Source organism: Neolamprologus multifasciatus, chromosome 14, assembly GCF_963576455.1.
Source record: "Neolamprologus multifasciatus chromosome 14, fNeoMul1.2, whole genome shotgun sequence".
NCBI classification, from domain to species: domain Eukaryota; kingdom Metazoa; phylum Chordata; class Actinopteri; order Cichliformes; family Cichlidae; genus Neolamprologus; species Neolamprologus multifasciatus.
In genome coordinates, this window is record NC_140452.1 from 16,653,563 (window position 1) to 16,674,606 (window position 21,044).

The 21,044-nt window shown below is 41.9% G+C and overlaps 1 protein-coding gene across 1 annotated transcript; it reads right to left on the minus strand.

Moving 5' to 3' along the window:
- Positions 1 to 128: 128 nt before the first annotated feature.
- Positions 129 to 5,799, minus strand: ckmb (creatine kinase, muscle b). The gene is made up of 9 exons (XM_085183881.1): positions 5,670 to 5,799; positions 4,076 to 4,188; positions 3,777 to 3,873; positions 3,193 to 3,347; positions 2,822 to 2,954; positions 1,859 to 2,030; positions 1,293 to 1,416; positions 1,003 to 1,192; positions 129 to 698 (listed from the first exon to the last, which is right to left on the minus strand). The coding sequence occupies exons 2-9, from the start codon at positions 4,166 to 4,168 to the stop codon at positions 520 to 522; spliced, it is 1,143 nt and encodes a 380-aa protein (XP_085040007.1). The 5' UTR covers positions 4,169 to 4,188; positions 5,670 to 5,799; the 3' UTR covers positions 129 to 519.
- Positions 5,800 to 21,044: the final 15,245 nt, after the last annotated feature.

A 21,044-nucleotide genomic window follows, 5' to 3' on the forward strand; every position in this document is an offset into this window, starting at 1 on the left:
TACCTCTTGAATTGAAATTTGTGCACCCAAAAAAGCTATTAGTGTTCAAGAATCGTGATTGCTGCCAGTGAAATTAATGTTCTCTTCTCAGGAGATCTCATAAAGAAAAGATGACATAACCAGGAAGCTTGATTGTCACATGGGGCATCATTTAATAGTCCATTATATTGTACAACCAAAAAAAATTCCTTTGGTGTGCATGTACATAGCCATGGTCAGACTATGCATGGATTGATCCCAGGATGTTACCGAGATGATGGGAAGAGAGATGATTAGAGTTAGAAGAAACCAAAGACAGTGGAGGAGAGGATGAGAGGAGTAATGATGGCAGAAGAAAAAGAAAGGAAGGAGGATAAAGAGAAGTGGAGTGCCTGTTGACGGAAAGAAGAAAGCAGAAAGTAGCCAGTTGGCCGAAACCAGTAAAATAACTTTACAACAAGGCTACCGCTTCATTTTTTTATAAAATAAAAAAACAAAACAAACTCCGACAGTCATTCGATCGTGGGATGTCTGTCCACTTTACTTCTGGGCGGGGATCATGCCATCAATGGACTCTCCCTTCTCAAGCTTCTTCTCCATCTCAACCATCAGCTTGACGCCATCGACCACCAGCTGGACCTGGTACACCTCAGAGGAGCCCAGACGGTCAGCGTTGGAGATGTCGAACACGCCGCCCACAGAGGCTGTGTCCACACCGCCTGTGTCAAAAGATGAGGACAATAAGAACAAGAAGGGTCAAGAGGAGGTGTAGGGGGAGGAGGAGTTACCCTTTAGCCACTGACGTAGTACATGCCATCAGCAAAGACAACTATTCCCTTTTATCATCTTGTTTCAGGGGCTGAGCTGGATGACGTGAAATTAAAGGCTCATTCCCACATCAAGTAATTTTACTGGAACTTAGACACACACACATCATACATCCCAAAAAAGTGACACTGAGGTGGTTGTTTGTACACTAAATGCTTAATGTCTGTTTATAGCTTCAAAAACATTTTTCTGCACCTGTGCCACGCTTCTGCAGACGCAGCCTGGTCAGAATCTCCTCAAACTTGGCGTGTGTGCTGAGCTTGGGCAGCTTGACGTGCACACCACCACGCAGGCCGGTTCCCAGGTTAGAGGGGCAGGTCAGGATGTAGCCCAGATGCTCGTTCCACATGAAGCCGTGGTTGTGCTTCTTGAAGATCTCCTCAATCTGAAAGGTGAAGAGTAAGAAATTATTCATCCTACGGTTGTTTAAGAGCCCAGCGAGTCCAAAAAAGGAAACCATAGAAAGTCCTGTTTGTGAGTATTACCTTCTGCAGGCCGACACAGAAGCGTCTGAAGACCTCCTTCATGTTGCCTCCCTTCTGCATGGAGATGACACGCAGGTGATCCTCCTCGTTCACCCAGACCAGGAAGGTCTTGTTGTCGTTGTGCCTAGAGGAATAAAACCCAGCTCAGTTTTATTTGATTTACAGGCAACAAGCAGCACTTCTTAAAGAAATCTGTGCCACACTTGTAGGCTTTCTCTCTATATTCAACCAATAAATTGTTAAGTTGACCTTGAAGATCTCTGTGGATGTAGTCAAATGACTTACATCCTTTAAAAATTCTTTAAAGGATGTAAGTTTAAACTGCAGCTTCAGCAAACATGAGATGCTTTAAGAGATGTTTAAAAGAAGAAATAATTGGTGTTTTCTTCATATTATGCAGACAGATGGTAATGATGTCAAAGATTTGCCGAGGAAGGGCAGATGGGAGAATTTCTCTCAGATGTTTCTAATGTGTTTGTGTTTAGGAGAAAAGCTGCTGTCTCGGCTGATTACAGCACGTAATTGTCTTCAGATTTATTGGTTGATTTCCCATTTCTGTTTCTCACCAGATGCCTCTGGCGTCAGGCCAGTCGCGGGCCATACCAGCGCAGGTCAGCAGGGGGGACACAGGCTTGTCAAACAGGAAGTGATCAGCGATCAGCTGCTCCTGCTCGGCATCAGTCATGCCATCCAGGGGGTAGTACTTTCCCTTGAACTCACCCTCCAGGCTGGCCAGTGCTGAGGAAGGAAGGTGTGTGGCACAAAGATGTCAGTGTGTGAATAAAATCCTGAGTTTTATAAACATGTGGGTTATTCTTATTGTTAGGAGTTGGTGGGGTTTCTCTGGTGTGGTGTCACGGGGTCTGCTTCTGTTTTCAGCTCAGGTAGGCGGGGTGGTGTGTCACGGGATGCTGACACACCGGCGGTGCATCAGACGTCATTTGATGGAGCGTTACTTAGGAGCAGCGCGACTGACGTCTGGTGTCGGAGTATTGCCACCTCCTCGAGTGGTAACGTGTTTAATTCTCCGCGGTGTGCATTAAGGCCAACCTATGTCTGGGATTTTGTTTGCTTACCTGTTGTCTTGTATCCTCAGCCGGATCCATCACCCGCTTACCTATCAGCTGTTTGTGAAGCCGCATTTCCGGGATCACTACGGAGATCAATTACAGCGTTTCTCCCACATCCCGAGAATCCCCGCCCGAGCCCGTACAGCCAGTGTGACAAGTGAGCTCTCCAACTCTCCCCATGTTTGTTGCTGTTTCTTACCGGTGGTTTGGCATCTCCCTCTAAAGTTTAGTTTTTCTTTTTCTTATAGATCCACCCTGCGTGCGCGGGTAACCCCTTTCCCTCCGAATACGTGTCAGCGTCCTCCCCTGGTTTCCCTCTGTTTGTCCCTCTGTATAATTTCATATAATTTTGACACCACAAATAAAGAGCACTCCTTGCATTTTCTGCGCTTCTGTGTGTTCTGCCATAGAGTCCGTTCACTCAGCATAACACTTATAGGTTTGACATTTAGCGTTTACCCTCGATGGACAGATTCTGGATGGCTCTGCGCTCTCCACGGCTGTTGTGGGGGGGCAGGGTGAATCCCTTGATGCTGCGGCCAGTACGGACACGGCTGGAGAGCACATAGTTGGGGTCCAGGTCATCACCACCCTGGAACACAACACAGACATTATAATTATGTTATAGTATATATTTTGATTTCATTTCTATAATAAATGAATGTGTCTTTCATTGACAAACTTAAAGAAATTAAATGTGGACCCACATTTTGAGTGATGTGGAAGTTAACTTCTAAGTTAGTCCAGTTTAAGTACATCAGCTTTAACACAGTTTAGGGAATGAATGTGACTAGGCTGGTGTAAATGTGGAATATTGAACAACTCTTCACCTTCAGGTTCTCGAAGTTCAGGTCGGTCTTGTGCTTGTCGGTGGGCTTGTATCCACCATGACGGTCAGAGATGATTGGGTCCAGCAGGTCCTTGAAGACCTCATAGGACTCCTCATCACCAGCAACGCAGCCCACAGTCATGATGAAGGGGTGACCTTGGGACAAGAAGGAGATTAGGAAAGATTTTAACCATGCTGTATATCAAATAAAGTAACAGTAAAATAAAAAGTATACAGGAAATGTCTTCACTCTTAATCTATCTCCGTTTGGTCAAATTCATTAACACAACCAGCCTGACGAGCAGATGCTGACGAGTCTGGGATGTTGTGCTGTGTTGTTGTACAGGTGTGAACTTCTTAAATCTTACAGCCTAGCTAACACCACCCGTATTAAAAGTAAACAAAAATTGAAATGCCTTTGAAAATTAAGTGAATCGTTCCTGAACCAGCAACAAAAATGTCAAACTAGGAATGAAATAAAAGTAAAACCTATAATGTCAGTAACCTAATCACAGGTCGTATTTGGTTACAGGTTGTGCTACAGTTATTCATGTCTCGTGGTGCCTGTTTGCCTTAGCTTCTTACCAGGGTTGTCGACACCGGTCTGGATGACATCATCCACGGTGAAGCCGCTGGGGGTGGACTTGCTTCTCAGCTTGCCGTAGATCTCCTTGCTCAGCACCTACAGCAGATAACACATGCAGGTCAGCCATGCGACTCACCTGTCTTTACCGGGAAATCTAAGAGATCCCGAAAGAAGTAATCACAGCATTTTTGTGACACGCCTCTTCACAAAACCCTGAATCATGACTAAATAGCATCTGGGCCCATGTGTGTGGCAGTAAAGTGTCCATGTTTAGACCGTGTCGGAGCAGGGTTTGTACCTTGGCCATGTGGTTATTGTGCTGGGTCAGATCGGGGTACTCGTCGTCCACCGAGAACTTCATTTTGTAGTCGTTGTGGCAGTTCTTCGTCATGGCTGTGATTCTTACTCCACCTGACAGGAGAGGAGGGGGGGGGGGGGGGGGAGGAGAGGACAGTGTGCTGTTTTAATTATTTAGGCGGGATCATGCAATGTTTCCCTTATCAGAATAATGTGACAGAAGCATCCATGAAAAAAATGTGTTTAATTAATTCACCAGTTATCACTTGGTGTCCATCTGGTGCGATTATATAAGAAAAGAAACTGGAAGAGAGGCTAACAGAGCAGTGAACACCCGTCTATGAGTCTTCATCCTGTCCTCTTTGATCTTTTATTTTTTACTTTTTAACTTCTCCCTTCTGTCTTCTTCACGCCCCCCCCCCCCCCCCCTTTGTCAGCTGTGCTGTCTATGTCCTCTTCCCCCTGCTCTTCCTTTCTCTCTGACGTCTCACCACCTGTCTCCCGCTCACAGCAAACATTATTAATAGCGTAGTCATGCCCCCTCCTCCACTGCACCCGTCCCACCTCAAGCTCATAACGATGAATGGCTTTCTCTCCAATCTCACTCAATTCAGCGTAACGTCAGCTTCTAAGGGAGGCAAAAGCCTGCATGGAGTAGTTTTCCACAGAAGTAATTCAGCTTTTAAAATAGCTTTAACAAAATGAAAACAGCAGAAAATATTAATTCTCAGAAATAAATGAGGTTCACAGTTTTATTTTTCTATGCTCTATGATCTATTTTGTTTATTTCATTTAATTCCTTTTTAGCTGAGAAAAAGCAGTAAGAAAGAAGAAAACTACTTTGGTCACATAACCTTTTTAACTTCTGCAGAAATTAATTCAATAACAGTTTAGGAATCTGAAAAGGCAACCAGCGCTGCAGCTTCATAATCAATCAGGTTGTTGTCAAGAATAAATATGCAACTCCTCCTCACTTCTTTCTTTTTCTGTTTGCTGTCAGTGTCTCTTTCCTTGAGGCAGCTCAGTTAGTGGAGGTGCATAAAACTGATGATGACACCTGGTGCAGCGAAAAGGTCAAAGCCTGCATGCCTCACAGACGGCTGTGCAAGTTCCATGACTATATCAAGCGCTCCTAAACTATTCAAAGACATACCTCAAGCCAGTGCTGCAGGCGTCAGCAACAGATGACAGATAGACGCAACTGCTGGCGCGACACTACAGCACTACAAATGGATATGCCCTCAACCCCACACTGCTGCTCACATCCAAGAATGTCCAGTCTTTCAAAGAAATGCCTACGTTTCAGGCTACAGTGTGCATCGGTAGAACAGTGATTAAAGTTTATTTTAGTAGCTTCCGTGCCAGAAAAAACGTTTCACAAAAATCCAAGACAGAAATGCAGAGGGGGAGTACGTTTTCACGGCTCAGTGTTCGCCAGCGGTGCGGAACCATTCAGTTTTCTGGTTGCCCTCTCAGACCAATTTTGTTCTCAAAAGGTTTGATCCATATTTAAATGGGGAAAACATCAGAATATTTCCCTTTCATTTACCAAAAAGTCAAACTGAAACATTGCATTCAGGGTTTTTTTCTTTTACCTGCTTAGGAGAAAAGAAAGAAGTAACAGATCCCGGGATCAGATCCTATCCACCAAATATAGGGGTCGCCCAGCTCTACCAGGTGATGGACTAAAGTATTTATACTCAGACCTCTGCTGCTATTGGCTGACTGGACTTGGGGTCACCTCATTTGATTGGGCAGAGAGGGTTTTCCGTGCCCGGCTGAGTTTCTAAAAGGCAAGAACCGAGATCACGCAACACTGGAGACAAGGGACAGACAAGGCAACAGCTGCAGCGGGAGGTCCAACCCTTCACCTTCTGTCTGCATGTAACTGTTTTATAGCAGCCTGCAGGAAAGGACACGGTTATCTGGAAATATCTGTGTATTATATGCATGCAAAGCAGGGAAATTGTGTCCACATGTTCCAAGTTATTTAACCTGGTTACAGAGTAACTGTAATTGAATTTAGATAAAAGGTACAAATGTCAAAATCCCAAAAATCCCAAAATCCCCAAAGTCATGCAAAGGAATATATGTATCTCGTTTAGTAAGATACTGTGAAATACTAATTTAGAAGAACATTTGCCTCATCTGTTGTTTTATTTTTTATGTTTAACTTTTTTTATGTTAACCAGTCCTTAAAAATATATCTTGTTTTGTAAACAGTAATAAAAAAAAGGGGGGGGGAAGAGTGGGAGGAGGAAATTCCTTAGTTCAACCCTTAAAAATATGGAAGAACATACATTTTTATAAATGATTTTAATTAAAAACATACTAAAAAGTAATTTTTGTTGTCACCAAATATGTTTTTTAAACAGGCTAATACTGTGCAGCCTTGTGTCGATCATGCATGAAGCTTTTAATCTGGTTTGACTTGGTCACTTGTTACAGTAAGAGTGGGAGACTCTGATGGACATTTGAACCCTGCTTTCGTGTTTCATAAGTGTTCTCAGAGCAGAGTGACCAGAATTCTCCCTGTTATCACATTTAGCAGCTAAAATAACCACCTTTGTCTTGGATTACATCACCGTAATATTCTGGATTACAGTTTGGATTTCACTGAGCTGTGGCCCTCTCATCGAACAATTTGCTAAGTGGAGGAGTCTCCATGTGTGACTTTTAGATATGGGGTACAGCTCCCTGTGTGATGTAGGGATGCATAGTGACAGGCTGTGCAAACTCAAAACATTTGGCAAGTCAGAGAAGATAAAACCTGAATGCCTCTTTACATGTTTATCTCTGAAGATGTGACAAGTTAAGCGTCTGTCTGCTTCCTGTTCTCTCCTCTGGATTTTAACCAGTTCCACTCAGTATCCTGTCTCGTGTGGTTCAGATTGCTCAGGTCCTGCTCTGTTATGTACAAGCGCCAGCATCATTACCCTCCCAGCAGTAATATGATAAACCTGGGTAATCTACACGTAGACAGATGCTAAATCATCCACATCATGTGACAGAAAGTAGACATTGGCTCGCGTAAGATCCAGGTTTCCCCAAAGCACAGCAATAACTGAGATTACGCCACATTTCATATCTCACATATTTCTATGCATTCATATCAAGAAATGGATTACAATTATCCCTTCAATCTCACCAAATAAACCTCTTATCTTCTCAACTAAATGAATAATCAGAGTGATGGGAATAGAAATCGGTGCAATAAGTCAATCATATGTAACAGATAAGTGCAAAAAAAAAGCCTGGAGGAAATTTTAGTACAAAAGAAGGAGATTGTACAAAGCTGCAGAACCGGTTTGGAATCAGCATGATTACATGTTAGCAGGAACACCGACCCTGCATCTGACAATAATCGCAGCTCTGCTGACGTCTCTGAGACTGTGGCAGTCATAGCTCACGTTCCTTTCTCTAAACTCTTTTTGGCTGCAGCTTTAACTGTTCACAGAAATTACTTGTAGCATACTTGTAAGTATGTCACTTGTACCATGGTTGCTTAAGCGTAAGCATGCAGTGTGTTCCAGCCTGCAGGACAAATGCACAGCCCGCCTGTGGATATCCATCTTCCCAGTGAACTAACCGGACACTGTGTGCTGTATATAAATGTTAATAAGTGTAATTTAATGCGTGATACTTGCAGTCTTCTTGTCTGTGTTCTTATTCTCTTTGAAGAATCGGACATTGCTGGCTGGGTTTTAGAAGATGAGTAGATTATGTATACATCTCTAGCATTACTTTCTTTGACCTCCATGTTTTAGAAGCAGCTCTTGTTGTCCTGAGAGAGGTTCCTGTAGTAAAGTGAGATTTACAAATCACTTATAAGTGTTAACTGCCCTGTCTGTGTTGTTAGAAGTGATACCTGTCAGATGAAAGCGACAACTTTTTGTGCTACCTTTGCATCAAGCTGATGTCAGCTCGACACAGATTTCCTTATATGGTCTTCTTGGGCACTGTGTCTTTGGAAGTGGAAGTGAGCAAAGTAGGTCACCTTTAACTTGTGCTTCTGAAGTCGTTGTGAGTAGCAGTGAATGCACGATAGAGCCCAGAGTGTGGAGCATTTAAATCAGCTTATTTTGTAGCAGAACAAGTTTGACATTCAAACCTGTAGAGAAAACAAAACCAAAGACAAAACAAAAGACGTTTCTGTTTAGGAACCGTCACAGGGACGTCATACTGTGTTCAGGTTAAACGCTCCACCGGTCATTTAAATGCCCAGTTTTCTAAAAATTTGCTATCACTTGAATATAAGTGGATCATCTGTGATTCAGTGTACTTTCACAGTCAGTGTGGAACAACTTTTGTCTTCACACAACACGTTTCTGCACATTTGTGGCTTCAGATTTCTGCAAGAGTGTTGTGTTCATGAGTGCAGGACTTTAGAGAGTCACCCTGAGTCTCTGCTCCTTTGCTCTAAATCAACACTCGGGCTCCAGTTTCGCAGCTGTGGCCTGACCATCCACAGACATGGCTTTCCAAATTAGTCTTCCCCTCATGTCGCTACATGTTAACATGCGCTCACATGAATGAATGTGCACCCACTTATTACCATAACAACCAGTAACAGGACGTCAGTGTGTGCTCTTTAATATAAACAGCGACACTCATGCATAGCTTTTAATTAGTCAGCAAACAAATAAATGTATCCCCTACATACCTCTAACATGAAAAACAAAGGGATACCCGTTCACATCTGATTCAATTGCATGAATAATATAATATCTAGCATCCCATAACTGGTCTCTAAACTCTATTTCACATTTTAATGTGCAGTTTTAACCTCCACTGCATCCTTTCAACACAAATCCTCATCAATAAAACTCAAAGGTCAGGCTGACTGACGTGTGATATCTGCTGTGTGTGTCTTCAGCCCATTCAGACGGTTAGTTCTGTAGCTCGTTTGCCACTGAGGCACAGCTCCAGCATCCCAGTTTAGACTGTCACCCTATCCCCCAGCACTCGCCCATACTGCACTCCACCTCTCCGCCCTCCAACACATCCCCAGAACCATGCAGCTGCCTTGGGGGAAACGGGCACCAAGGACAGTTATGTAAACCAGGAACATTGTGTGACTCGTTTGCAATGATTTTCATCTGAAACTCAGAAGCACTTACATACCGAATAACACGATATTGACGTGAGCACATAATCCAAGTTTGTTCGTTTTTTTCCCCTGATGTTAAAGCGATGTGTTGTTAAAAGATTTGTACATCAGCTCTGACACTCATGAAGCAACAGGATAAAATAGTCTGCACAGATTCAGTTTGTGTGTGTGCAAACGTGTGCATGCATAGTTGCATAACTTATTATAATCTGTTACAACAGGCTTATATTTTTGCCTTGTTTTAGACTAACACTTAAAGGTTTACTTATTAAAAGTAAACATTTTTAACATCCATCCATCTGAAACTGGACTGAACTGAAAATAAAATAAAAAATAATAAAAAAAAAAACACTAAATATAACAGCTGTGGGCGAAGCATTCATACAAACATGCAAGATCTCATAACAATCAAGGATGTGGCCTTTACCATTATGTTGATGTATCTGTTAGCACTGCATGTTTATTTGTGCTTTTGAGCAGTTATGCTTCCTGATTCCCAGATATTGTTTTGAGCATAAAGACAGGAGACACAGAGTATTTCATAAACTCTATTTGGGTCGGCTTCAGCGTGATAGTAGATTCTTATTCACAGCAAAGGCTTCAGGGAGCAGCTGAGGGCTACATGCATTCACACATTCACACATGGGTGTTGCCAGGAACAGCTGGCAGCCGAGGCCACCAATGGCATCCCCTGATGCATGTTTGTGATATTTCTTTCTACGTTATTAAGCAACTTACAGCTTCTTAATTTGCTGTTGTGGTACTTGTATTCAGAGAAGAGAGATAAATAAAACCCAGAGGATTTAAAGTTTGTGACGCTTCAAAGGCGTGGTGTTGTTTCAAACTTAACCTGAAACAAAATCACCTCTTAATCCCTGGGATAACTTCATTAAGTCTCTCATGAAAGATATTAGTAATCTTAGGAAGTGGCAGCAGCCAGGATTCGGGATGCTCGTGCCTTCTTAGCTTCTGATCTGGACTAACAGCTTTGAACTAACAAGTCCTGAGCCAGAGGAGCAAAAAATTATGTTAGCAGTTTGCGGCGCCTGCAAATAGACTCGGGCATTTGTAAGACAACTCTGTGGACCTGTGTGGATCGTGTGAAGGTTAAGGCTGTTACACAGTGAAAAGTGCCGGGCTCACTGAAGAAGAATGATGTGTATGTATGTTTTAGTTTAGGGTAAAACACTGATGAGGACAACAAGATGTGCACTGAAGAAAAATAACTGCCTTTTCTTTATCTAGGTGCACTTAGGTTATTTTAAAAAGTTCTGCAGGTGAGTAATGTCACCTTCCGAGGTGTGTGTTATGTTCACATAAAATTCATGTTTAATTTAATTTAATTTCTCTTAGTAATAACTAATAATCTTAGTTTAGCTCTTTTTTAAAATAAACTGGAAGTACAGAATTTACTCCATATGTTAGGAGATGAGATCTTAGTTTTTTCTTTTATCCTTGTGTCCAGTGACTGCACACTTACAGGAACACTGGCTTTATTAACATTTGAAGAGCAGCACTGAACAGTCACTGATCAGTGCAGAAGTTGCATTCATGGTGGCCTGTTAATACGCTGTCCTACAAAAATAAAATAAATGGTAAAATGGTAAATGGCCTGCATTTGTATAGCGCTTTACTCAGTCCCTAAGGACCCCAAAGCGCTTTACACTACATTCAGTCATTCACCCATTCACACACACGTTGACACACTGGCAATGGCAAGCTACATTGTAGCCACAGCTGCCCTGGGGCGCACTGACAGAGACGAGGCTGCCGGACACTGGCGCCAACGGGCCCTCTGACCACCACCAGTAGGCAAACGTGGGGTTAGTATCTTGCCCAAGGATATTTGGCATGCAGCCAGGAGGCAGCATGGGATCAAACCACCCATCTTCTGATTAGTGGCTGACCTGCTCTGCCACCTGAGCTACAGCCACCCCCAAAATAAAAGCATTAGAAACTATCTGACACATTTACACGAATTCAAGTCACACGCTATGCCTGAACACGACATGAGTGGAAAAAATCATCACAATCACAAAGAAAATATTTTTCTTGAAATAACTGTGATGAATTTTTACACATCAGTGCAGAAATGTTTCATAATTGAAAAACAAAAGTAGAGATGCTGAACTAAACTAATACATATGTGGCCGCAAAATGCAGAAAACGCAATAAATTCACTTTTCAATTCATTTAAATTTTATTTATATAGCGCCAAATCATAACAGCAGTCACCTCAAGGTGCTTTATGTTGTAAGGTAGACTCTACAATAATACATACAGAGAAAAACCCAACAATCATATGACTCCCTATAAGCGAGCACTTTGGCGACAGTGGGAAGGAAAAACTACCTTTTAACAGGAAGAAACCTCCAGCAGAACCAGGCTCAGGGAGGGGCGGGGCCATCTGCTGTGACCGGTTGGGGTGAGAGAAGTAAAGGTAAATACATTTTGAATCAAGTAAAAATTTATTAAACTTAATAAAGTCAAATGCACTAACTTACTCTCAGTAAGGACAGGATTTGCATTTACCATTTGAATGTATGGTTGGTTGAAATTAGAACATTTTTCAGAAAGTTCTTCCTAATTTTAAAAGAGACTCCTCTGTGTTTGTAAATCAAAGTCTGTCCAGATGTTTGGAAGTGTGAATCCTTATAGTACAACCTGACACTGTGGCTAATGTATTAAATATATGTCTTTGTATTTTCATTTTATTTAACAGTAGAAAGTAAAAGATTTCCTTCTTAAACTTTATACACACAGGAAAATAAAACCTGAAAAATTATGTAAGTCACTGCTATCAGGGGTTGAATGTGCCCTCGTGCAGCATCACCAGTTCTCAGAGCGTGTTTGTCAGTCTAGTGTCCACATTCAGTGATCAGTAAGTGATATCAAAACCAACAGAGAATGGACACAGAGCAGGGAGATTTATTGAAGAATGACAGGAAGATGATGAGCCATCACTGCAGCATCACTTTTGTGTTCTGTGTGAGCCCGAGGAACACAGTGGGAGGGTTTTTCTGAATACAACATCATGCAACTAGTTTATACGCTTTTCAGATCCCAGTTTGCGACTGTCTGTGATCTTGGTGTGAATCCTGTGGAGGCTGTGGAGGTGAAGCTTCAGTGAAACACGAGCTGCTCGTGAGGGGAGCTCGAGGGTGATCCGTGGAGGTCTATCTTTAGCCCCGCTTGACCGGCCCTCGGATCTCCAGTGCCAGTTCTCCTGATTGAATTGCACTGACTCAGCCGTAAGTCACGCGTTCCCTCGCTCTGTTCATTCATTCGCCGTCAGTTGAGTCGACAGAGAAGAAGACGGTTTAACAGACACACACCAGGAAACAGTTAATATTTAACAGTCTTGTTGTAAAAGGCATTCACGTTTTATCTGGGATTAACTCACAGTATTTATTATTCATAATTTTCCTTTCAGCTTCACATGTATATCTTTATTTACTATCATGAACCTGCAAAGGCTTTTTAAGCAATTGCATGTTGTTTTTTTTAGCCATGCCAGCAGCACAGGGATAGCCCTGTTGGGTGAGCAGGCCACCTCTTTGGTTCACACCTGCTTCATGGATTGCAGTAAAACTTGATATTCAGAAGATGAATCATGTTGACCTTGATGATCTTGTCCTTTACATTTCATCTGCCCAGCTCTTTGGTTTCCAACTAAATGAAACATATTTCTTACCAGTGCTTACTGACAAACACAAATTATACAACCATACTAAAATGAGATGAGGAATATGGCCTCAACATGCCCTCAGTGTAGAGCGAGCAGATCTGACACATATGTTCTGGCCTTGCCCACGATCGTCTCCCTTATGGTTAAGAATTTTTAAAATTTTCAAAGACAATTCATACATTATGCTCTTGCATAATCAACTACTTCAAAAAATCAGTAAAAATTCATCTAAAATAAGAAAGGGGGGAAGAGCGATGTAGCTTCTAAAAACATGGATGTTTCTGAGTCAGCAAATTGATGCTAATTTCAAGGTTCAAGGTTCAAGGTTCTTTATTTGTCACATGCATAGTTATACAAGTATAACACACAGTGAAATGTAATCTGACACGCTCCTCGACATGTGCAAAAATGGGGGGGGGGGGGGTAGAGGAAGAACATTATATATATATAGTATATACATTAGGTGAATGTGCAGTAGTAGCAGCGAGCAGGTGAATTCTGTACATTAATAAGAATAGACATCTGACTATTTTACAGAATAGACAATATAAACATATTTAAAATTAAAGGCATTTGAATTGTACATTGTGCCTGGGTTTAGTGTCTGGAAGAGAGTCCTGTCTCAGTCAATTATAGATGATGTGAGAGGGCGGGTGTGTGTGTGTTTAGGGCCCGGAATTTAAAGTGCTCTAAAGCTGTATTTTTAAAGGCCATCAGGGGGCGACACATGTGGTTCCTAAAAGACTTCCTATAGCAATCTCTGAGGGAACAAAGCTCTGCCCTGACCTTCGTTCACGCTGAGACTGAAGAAGTCACTTGGATGAGTGACGAAATGTTTCTCCCACTGAAAACGCTACGTCCAGATGGACAGAACCTTTTGGGACTTTTATGGTCTGAGTAGCAACAACTTTCCCTGAGGGGGACAATAAAGTATATTGTATGGTATTGAATTACTTTTTTCATTTTTGCTATGTCCTGCTGGGAAAATCCCCATGAACCTGCACTATTTCTGATGACCAGCAGGAGGCAGTCGCTGTGGCTGCAAAAGAACAAAGAAGTCCATAGGAAAACAACTCTACTGCCCTAATTGGAGTTGAATGTAGGTTATCTTTTATGTACAGACACCAAATACCTGTGGAATATCTGCATGCTGAACTTTTTTCCCCTCTACCTTAGTGTATGTGTGTTTTGCCATTGTTCCCCGATCATTTATTTCTCATTTTAAATCAGCAGAGTGTTGGCCAGACCGCTGTAACATTTAAACTCTGTGTGTGTGTGTGTGTGTGTGTGTGTGTGTGTGTGTGTGTGTGTGTGTGTGTGTGTGTCCGTTGCATAATTCTTTGAGCATGCTCGTTTACATAATGAATCCCTGAAGTGTTTTAATGTGTATCCTTGTCCATGACTGTGCATGCAAACAGGGTGCAGGGACTTCCTTCCTGTCAGCTGCTAGTTGGATCGCCAGCATAAAATACCAGCACCTCTGTAATCCCATCTTAGATGTTATACTCTGTCAGTTTCTCATCTATCTCGCCTCGACTCCATATCTGTCATACATGTGATATTTAGCATGTTATGTGTTCGTTAAGAAAGTGTAGAAAAATAATTAAGGATGCAGAGTTTTAATGTTGGTATTTTTAGTGTTGAGGCTGTAATGATAGGCAGTGCTGCTAATGTGTCCTCAGAGTCACAGTGAGGTGACAGCAAAATGAAATGATATAGGATATCCAGTCATGAAAGTAAAGTGTGTCTCATTAGAGATGTGTGCGTATGAGTATGTTTGAAGATTAAGCCCCTCAATAAAAAAGCTTTCGTTGACATATTAAATGATTTAATAAATACAAAGTGTTCAAACATGCCAATTAGAAATGGAACACTTTGCAGAACATTAAAGAAATTAGACAATGAGTAAAAACTGCTGCCTTAAAGCTGCCATGACTTTACGTTTCGCTGACTCAGCAGCCAAGTCTTAACACATTATTATGAAGGTCATTTTGGTTTATAGAAAGATCTAGAGGGCTGAACTGATTCGGTGGGGCTTAACCTTTGCAGTGCTTGTCCCCACAGGTCCTCAGTGTATAGTTTTAAGGTAACACCAGTGGTTCCAGTGCAGTTACAGTCAGAGAACAGTTAATATTCATAAGATAAGCCATGAACCAAGGAGAGAAAATTAACCAACCATCAGCTGTCACGGGGCAAGAAGCAGGCTACAAACTGGAAAACCACCAGTCTATCACGGGTCTAACACAGACACCATTCACACCTACAGCTGATTTAACCTAACATGCATGTCTTTGGACTGTGGGAGGAAGCTGGGATATGCAGACAGAACCCACACAGCCATGGGGAAAAGATGCATAAAGGCTCCAATCACCTGGTGGAGTCAAGCCCAGGACCTTCTTCCTGGGAAGAAACTGTGCTACCCACCAAACCACCATGCTGCCCTGAAAATAAAGCAATCATTTTCATTGTTTCTCAAGAATATACTTTAAAATTATTGTTTTTTTTTTAGTTATTGGAGGACCTTTGTAATAAAAGTATATTATTAATACAAACTGCTGTATTTGACTTCTTTCTTTTCACGCCATTTACTATTGCCTCACCCCCAGCCCTTGCCTGGGGACTTACAAATGTGAAAATATATGGCCTAATAAAAATATTCACTTTCCCACAATCCTTCTCTACCTCTGCTGCTCCAGATGTGCATGACTAAGCCCATTAGGTCCTCCTGTGAGTTATGGTAAATCTCAGTGACAATCTACAGTTTGAATTACACAGTAAAAGACACTTAAACGTCTCAGTCTGACTCCTCCATCAGCTGGTGGGCGGCGGATCTGATTCAGTCTCAGAGGCAGGACAGCTTTGCTCTTTATTATTGTGTTTAAGGCTGAGTGGAACTTTCTAAAGACCAAAATAGTGTCGATCATTAAGGCCATTGTGTAACTCCTCTGAGGGATTTCTTTGGTCTCTGGAGGGTGACTTTAAAGGTTGATCACTCTTCTAAACAGCTGTGGTAATATACATGTAACTCATCATCAACATCCCTTAATTTATCAGCATTTGCTTTATTTTTCATAATATGTTACTGTGGTTATTCTTGTATTGTTTTGTGATATTATGGTTAAGTTTAGCTGTGCTGCCTGCAGATGATCAGCTGTAAACAGTCTGCATACATCATTTCCACCTTGACAAACACCAAATGTGGTTTAAAGTCCATTGTAACTAATAAAATCAATGAGTTTTAGTAAATTTCCGGTCTTTGCTGTGTCGGATTATGATATTATTTTATGCCATGTTAGACCCCTAATTAAAGATTGTGAATTATTATGTAGTTTTAGTTTGCATTATGCTCCTGAACTAGAAGAAGGTGATAATTATTACATTTGGTAAACTGATTTGCAGTACATTAGACTGTTGATTTATTGTGAATGAATGATATTGTTTTGTGATGCATTATACTGCTGAGTTATAAGAAAATATTGTTCACAGAAAGTCATCGCCTTATTTGTCTGATTGGAAGAGAACAGAGCATTCTGCCCCATCAGCAGGAGCAGATAAACAGGGAGCCAAGGTTGTAGCTTAGGCGCTGTGTGAGAGAAAGAATGTGAATGTTTAGGCTTTTATGATTAGGTGGGGGCCACTAGAGGCTATAAAAGTTTGATCAAGGCTCCACCATTTTGAGATCTGATGCTGTCTGCTGTATGGTGTCCATCTCCCACGCGTGTGTTCATTAAATCATTGTTTGACTTGACCCGGCCGGACCAGTGTTGTTATTTTGGTTTTCCTCCTGTATCCATTCCCAATATTTGAATCCGTAACAGTTTTGGGGGCTCGTCCTGTGGTATTGGGATGGAAGTTTTGGAGGCTTGGACGGTCCGAGGTGGTCAGACGGGCAGACATTATCCGGCAATCGAACTGAGTGGACAGGCGCCTTTATAAAAGAGGTAGGCACAGGCCTGTTGATTTTATCCGAAGTGTGCTGAATTGGACGATAAAATTAAATGTCTATTCAGTAAAAGTTGCCGGTGAGTGTCTGTTTTGATTTTGATGAAAAATCTCATGAGTTTTGAAACTTGAAGTAAGGTTACAAGTAATAATACTGGGTTAGAGTCCCAAGATAAAGTAATAATACTGAGTTAGAGTCTCAGGTAAAGGTAATAATACTGGGTTAGAGTCCCAAGGTAAAGGAAAATAATACTGAGTTAGAGTCTCAGGTAGTTGGATAGGGAATTGGTCATTTTGTGAGTTAGAGTCTCCATTGGTTTAAAGGATTGCATCTGTGTTGGCCATGTTGAGAGTTAGAGGCTCCATTGTCCATAACGTTGCATCTGCGTCGGTCATACTCTTGTTTTAGAGGGTTGACGGCGGTTTAAAAGTATTATAAATTTTGTTAGAACGGTGGTTAGAGTCCACTAAGAGGCGCATAGCCCGGAGGTTACGCTCCCTCCTGGCCGCGGACGCGCGACCTTGACCTGTCGGCGAACAGGGTTAGTTCAGTTGGTCACTGTGGAGCTTGGGGCACTCCAGAATAACTAGGAGTTCGAGTCTCCTTATCTGCGCTTTTTTGGGCACTGTAAATTGACGTAGGGACTTTAGAGATGAGGCCAGATACAGTTCGAGTCTGATACTGGTTAATTGATTACAAAAAAGTTGGACTTTCTTCGGTTGGACCCGTTATCTTAAATTTGTCAAAATTGTGTAGGCGCTAAAACTTTCAGGCCTGAGAGTGATTGTAAATATAAGACGTCTTTGTAAAATAAGATAGAGAGTTGAGTGTGAAACGAGGCTGTGTGTGACGACAGTGCGCTGCGAGCTATTTTTAGATAGTGTGTGAACATGCAAATGAGGTGGCTGCTGTGAAGCCCACAGAGGACTTCCTGTTTAGCGTGTTATTGAGTTTTATAAGTATGATTTGCAAACAATGATACATGCCTGTAATTAAAACGCTGATTTTGCTGATTATAATATTATAAATAAAGTTTTGAATGACTACGGTGAATGTTTAATGTTTGGCTGAGTTTTGATATGGGAGAGACGGCTTCGCAGCTGCTGGGGGTGAGTGACCGGAAATTTGCATACCCATAAAAGGCAACTGCCTGACTGTGTGAACTATGCACCGAGAGAGAGAGTAAAATCTAGGCAGATGAACCAAATGGATGTTGTAAGAAAAATAGTAAATGAATGTTTTAGTCTCTTAATACAGGTGGATTTCTCTCAACCTGGAAACCTGAGTACAGCAGCAAAAGGATAGATTAATAAAATTGGGACGACACACATGCCAAGCTCTGGCTCAAAATTTTACAGTTTGACCTCTCACTTTGTCCATAACCGAAAAAGAAGCTTAAAGGACATCTTCTCCTCCAGTTATCGGTTACCATCACTGGAAATTTTCAGGCAAGTTTTTCACTGAATTGTTTTTGGCACCATGTGTCCCTGAATCTCACAAGCAAGCTCTAATTCCTGGCTGAAGACATGGAATGCTGTTATTTAAGGTGGGAAATCAAAATTTGGGAAACAAAATTAAAAACACATACAATTGGAGAAATGCCTTGCTTGAGAAAAAAAAAAAAAAAAAAAAGTTAAAATAACCCACCCACAAACACACATACACGCAATGAAGAAACAGCTTACACTCATGAACACGTGAAAATTTTCAAGCAAGGTTAAAGCAGCGAAACTTAACATACACCTGATGTTAAATGATAAAGTCTATCCACTACTAACAATTAAACTCTCTGGGTTGCAGGACAACAACTTGACTTCAAAAAGACAGACACTGGTAAATCACAAACCAGTGATGAAACAACAAATTTAGTGGTTAAAAGAGTCAAATTGTGACATGTGTTCCGGTGATTGATTAATACAAGAGATTACTGAATAAAATAAAATTCCTTTTTTGAATTATTAAACATGATCTTAAGAATTTTAACGTGTACCTGTGTTGTCCTGTCAACTTGGTGGGTTATGAGTTGATTATATAGTGAGAAAAAACAAAAAAAGGGGGGGAGAAGGCTGACACAGGGCCTGGCCCCTCTCTGAATAACATAGCCAAAACAACATCATTTTCAAACAACATCATTTTCCTGTTCGTCTGTTTTTGTTTTGTTTTTGTTTTTTCTCTTTATGCTTGATTACAGGCTGCTTTGTCGGCCCTGAAAGCCGAGGCTGACCTGGACTCCTGCTCTCCCCTCTACCATCTTTGCTCTCCCTTCTACCATCTTTGATGTGACCCTGACCAAATGCTACAGCAGCTGGACTCACAACAACAGCCTGAGAATGTCAACAGTGCTGCAGGAAAGAGATCTCATGCAGCGGAGACGGAGAACGTTAAATCCAAGGCCCGTTTCACTACACGGGGGAGATTTCCAGATAGCTTCAGCTGACAGAGCTGTGACGAGACGCCTATTAAGCCCTGATGATAAGTGAGGCCGAGCAAAAGAATGCTGACCTTAACAACTCTGCATTAAAACTGTGCAGGACAGTGATGGACCAACACGGAGGATCGGGCAGCAAAAAGGGCGTGCCAGAGACACGAGGAGTGACTGAGGTCAGAAGGCACCTCAGATTGGACAAAAGCAGCAGAAGAACATAAGCTGAAGGCACAGGTGTCGGGGTTCAGCCAGGAGCTGACCTCTGAGAAGAGCCGAACAGCAGAGCTGCAGAAGGCCGTGGAGCAAAGCAAGGAAAACATCAAAAAACTTCAATCTGACGTGTACGGAAAAGACTCTGAGGTTTCTGCCCTCAGTGAGAGCTCAAGACATCAGAGCAGAAACTGAGCATGGCTCAGGAGGAGCTGGCTGCTAATCGAACCCATCAGTCAGGCTTAGAGTCCCAGATACAGGACTTAAAATCAGGCCGGAGCTTGCTGGAGCAGGAGGTTGTCAAACCTGACGAGAAGCTCCAACACCAGGAGCAAACCCTGAAGGACCTACAGAAGCAAAAAGGGTCAAGTTAAGGAGGAGCTGGACAAGGAGAAGATGCAGGACACTGGAGAAAAGGACTGCCTCAATTGGGGTCAGAACCAGTATGGAGAGAACTTTGGGCAGCAGCACCAATGGACCCAAACGGACTGAAAAGGAGGAGAGCAGGACCCCAGAGCACGCTTCAGGCCATGGTTTACCCAGAACACCAGAACAGGAAAGTGATGAACACAAACACACACACACGAACACACACATCTACATACACTGACTCAGAATCAAGAGAAACACACATATGAACACATATGCACTCGTTGATTGACTGAGAAATGACACACACACACGCACACAAATCGAAATGCTGATTCAATTCACTGAGAAATGACACACACACACACACACACAAATCGAAATGCTGATTCAATTCACTGAGAAGTGATCCACACACACACATACACATGTTGGTGCAATGAAGAGTGATACACACATGCTGCTGCAATGAAGAATGCTTTACTAACAAATGCTATGCTGATACGCAAAATGCTGCACACAAACGTCCAAATACAGAATTTGTTACAACAACAAGAAGCCATTGATTGTTAATTGGTTAAATGCATTTCATGTCACCCAGAGGGCATTTGTGTAGATTTAGGGGACAGGGTCTAAAGCAGTTTGGTTATGAAAACAATGTCTGTGAGTGATGTCTGTTTATGGCTCAAGGCCTCAACTGAATTGTTTACTGTGCTTCACACAGCCTGATAAGGAGCAGTGGTACAGAGTGAAAATGGTGAATTAATGGTGTGGGCCTTACTTCGGAGCGCCACATTTTTGTGATTGAGATTTAATTGAAGGAGGAACACACTAAAAATAAATAAATAAAAATAAAAATAATAACAATAATAAAATATAAAATAAAAAGAAGAAAAGGGGGCCAGCCCTCGGATTTATGTAAGCATCCTACATGTATTTAACACAATTGCCTCAGGCTTTAAAGATTTGTACAAAATTCAACAGGAAATCATAGCTTCCCTGTATTTCCTACATTGTTGGCATGCTGGTGAGTGCTGTTGCTCCACAGTAAGAAGGTCCTGGGTGCAAGTCCACAGTCTGGTTAGTTTGCAGTGGTTTCTCTCTGGGTATTCTGGTTTCCTGCCACAGTGAAAAGTCATGCAGCTGGTAGAGCTAGGTTAATTGATGATTCTAAATTATCCGTGAATGTAAGTGTAAATGGTTGTTTGTTTCTAGGTGATAAACT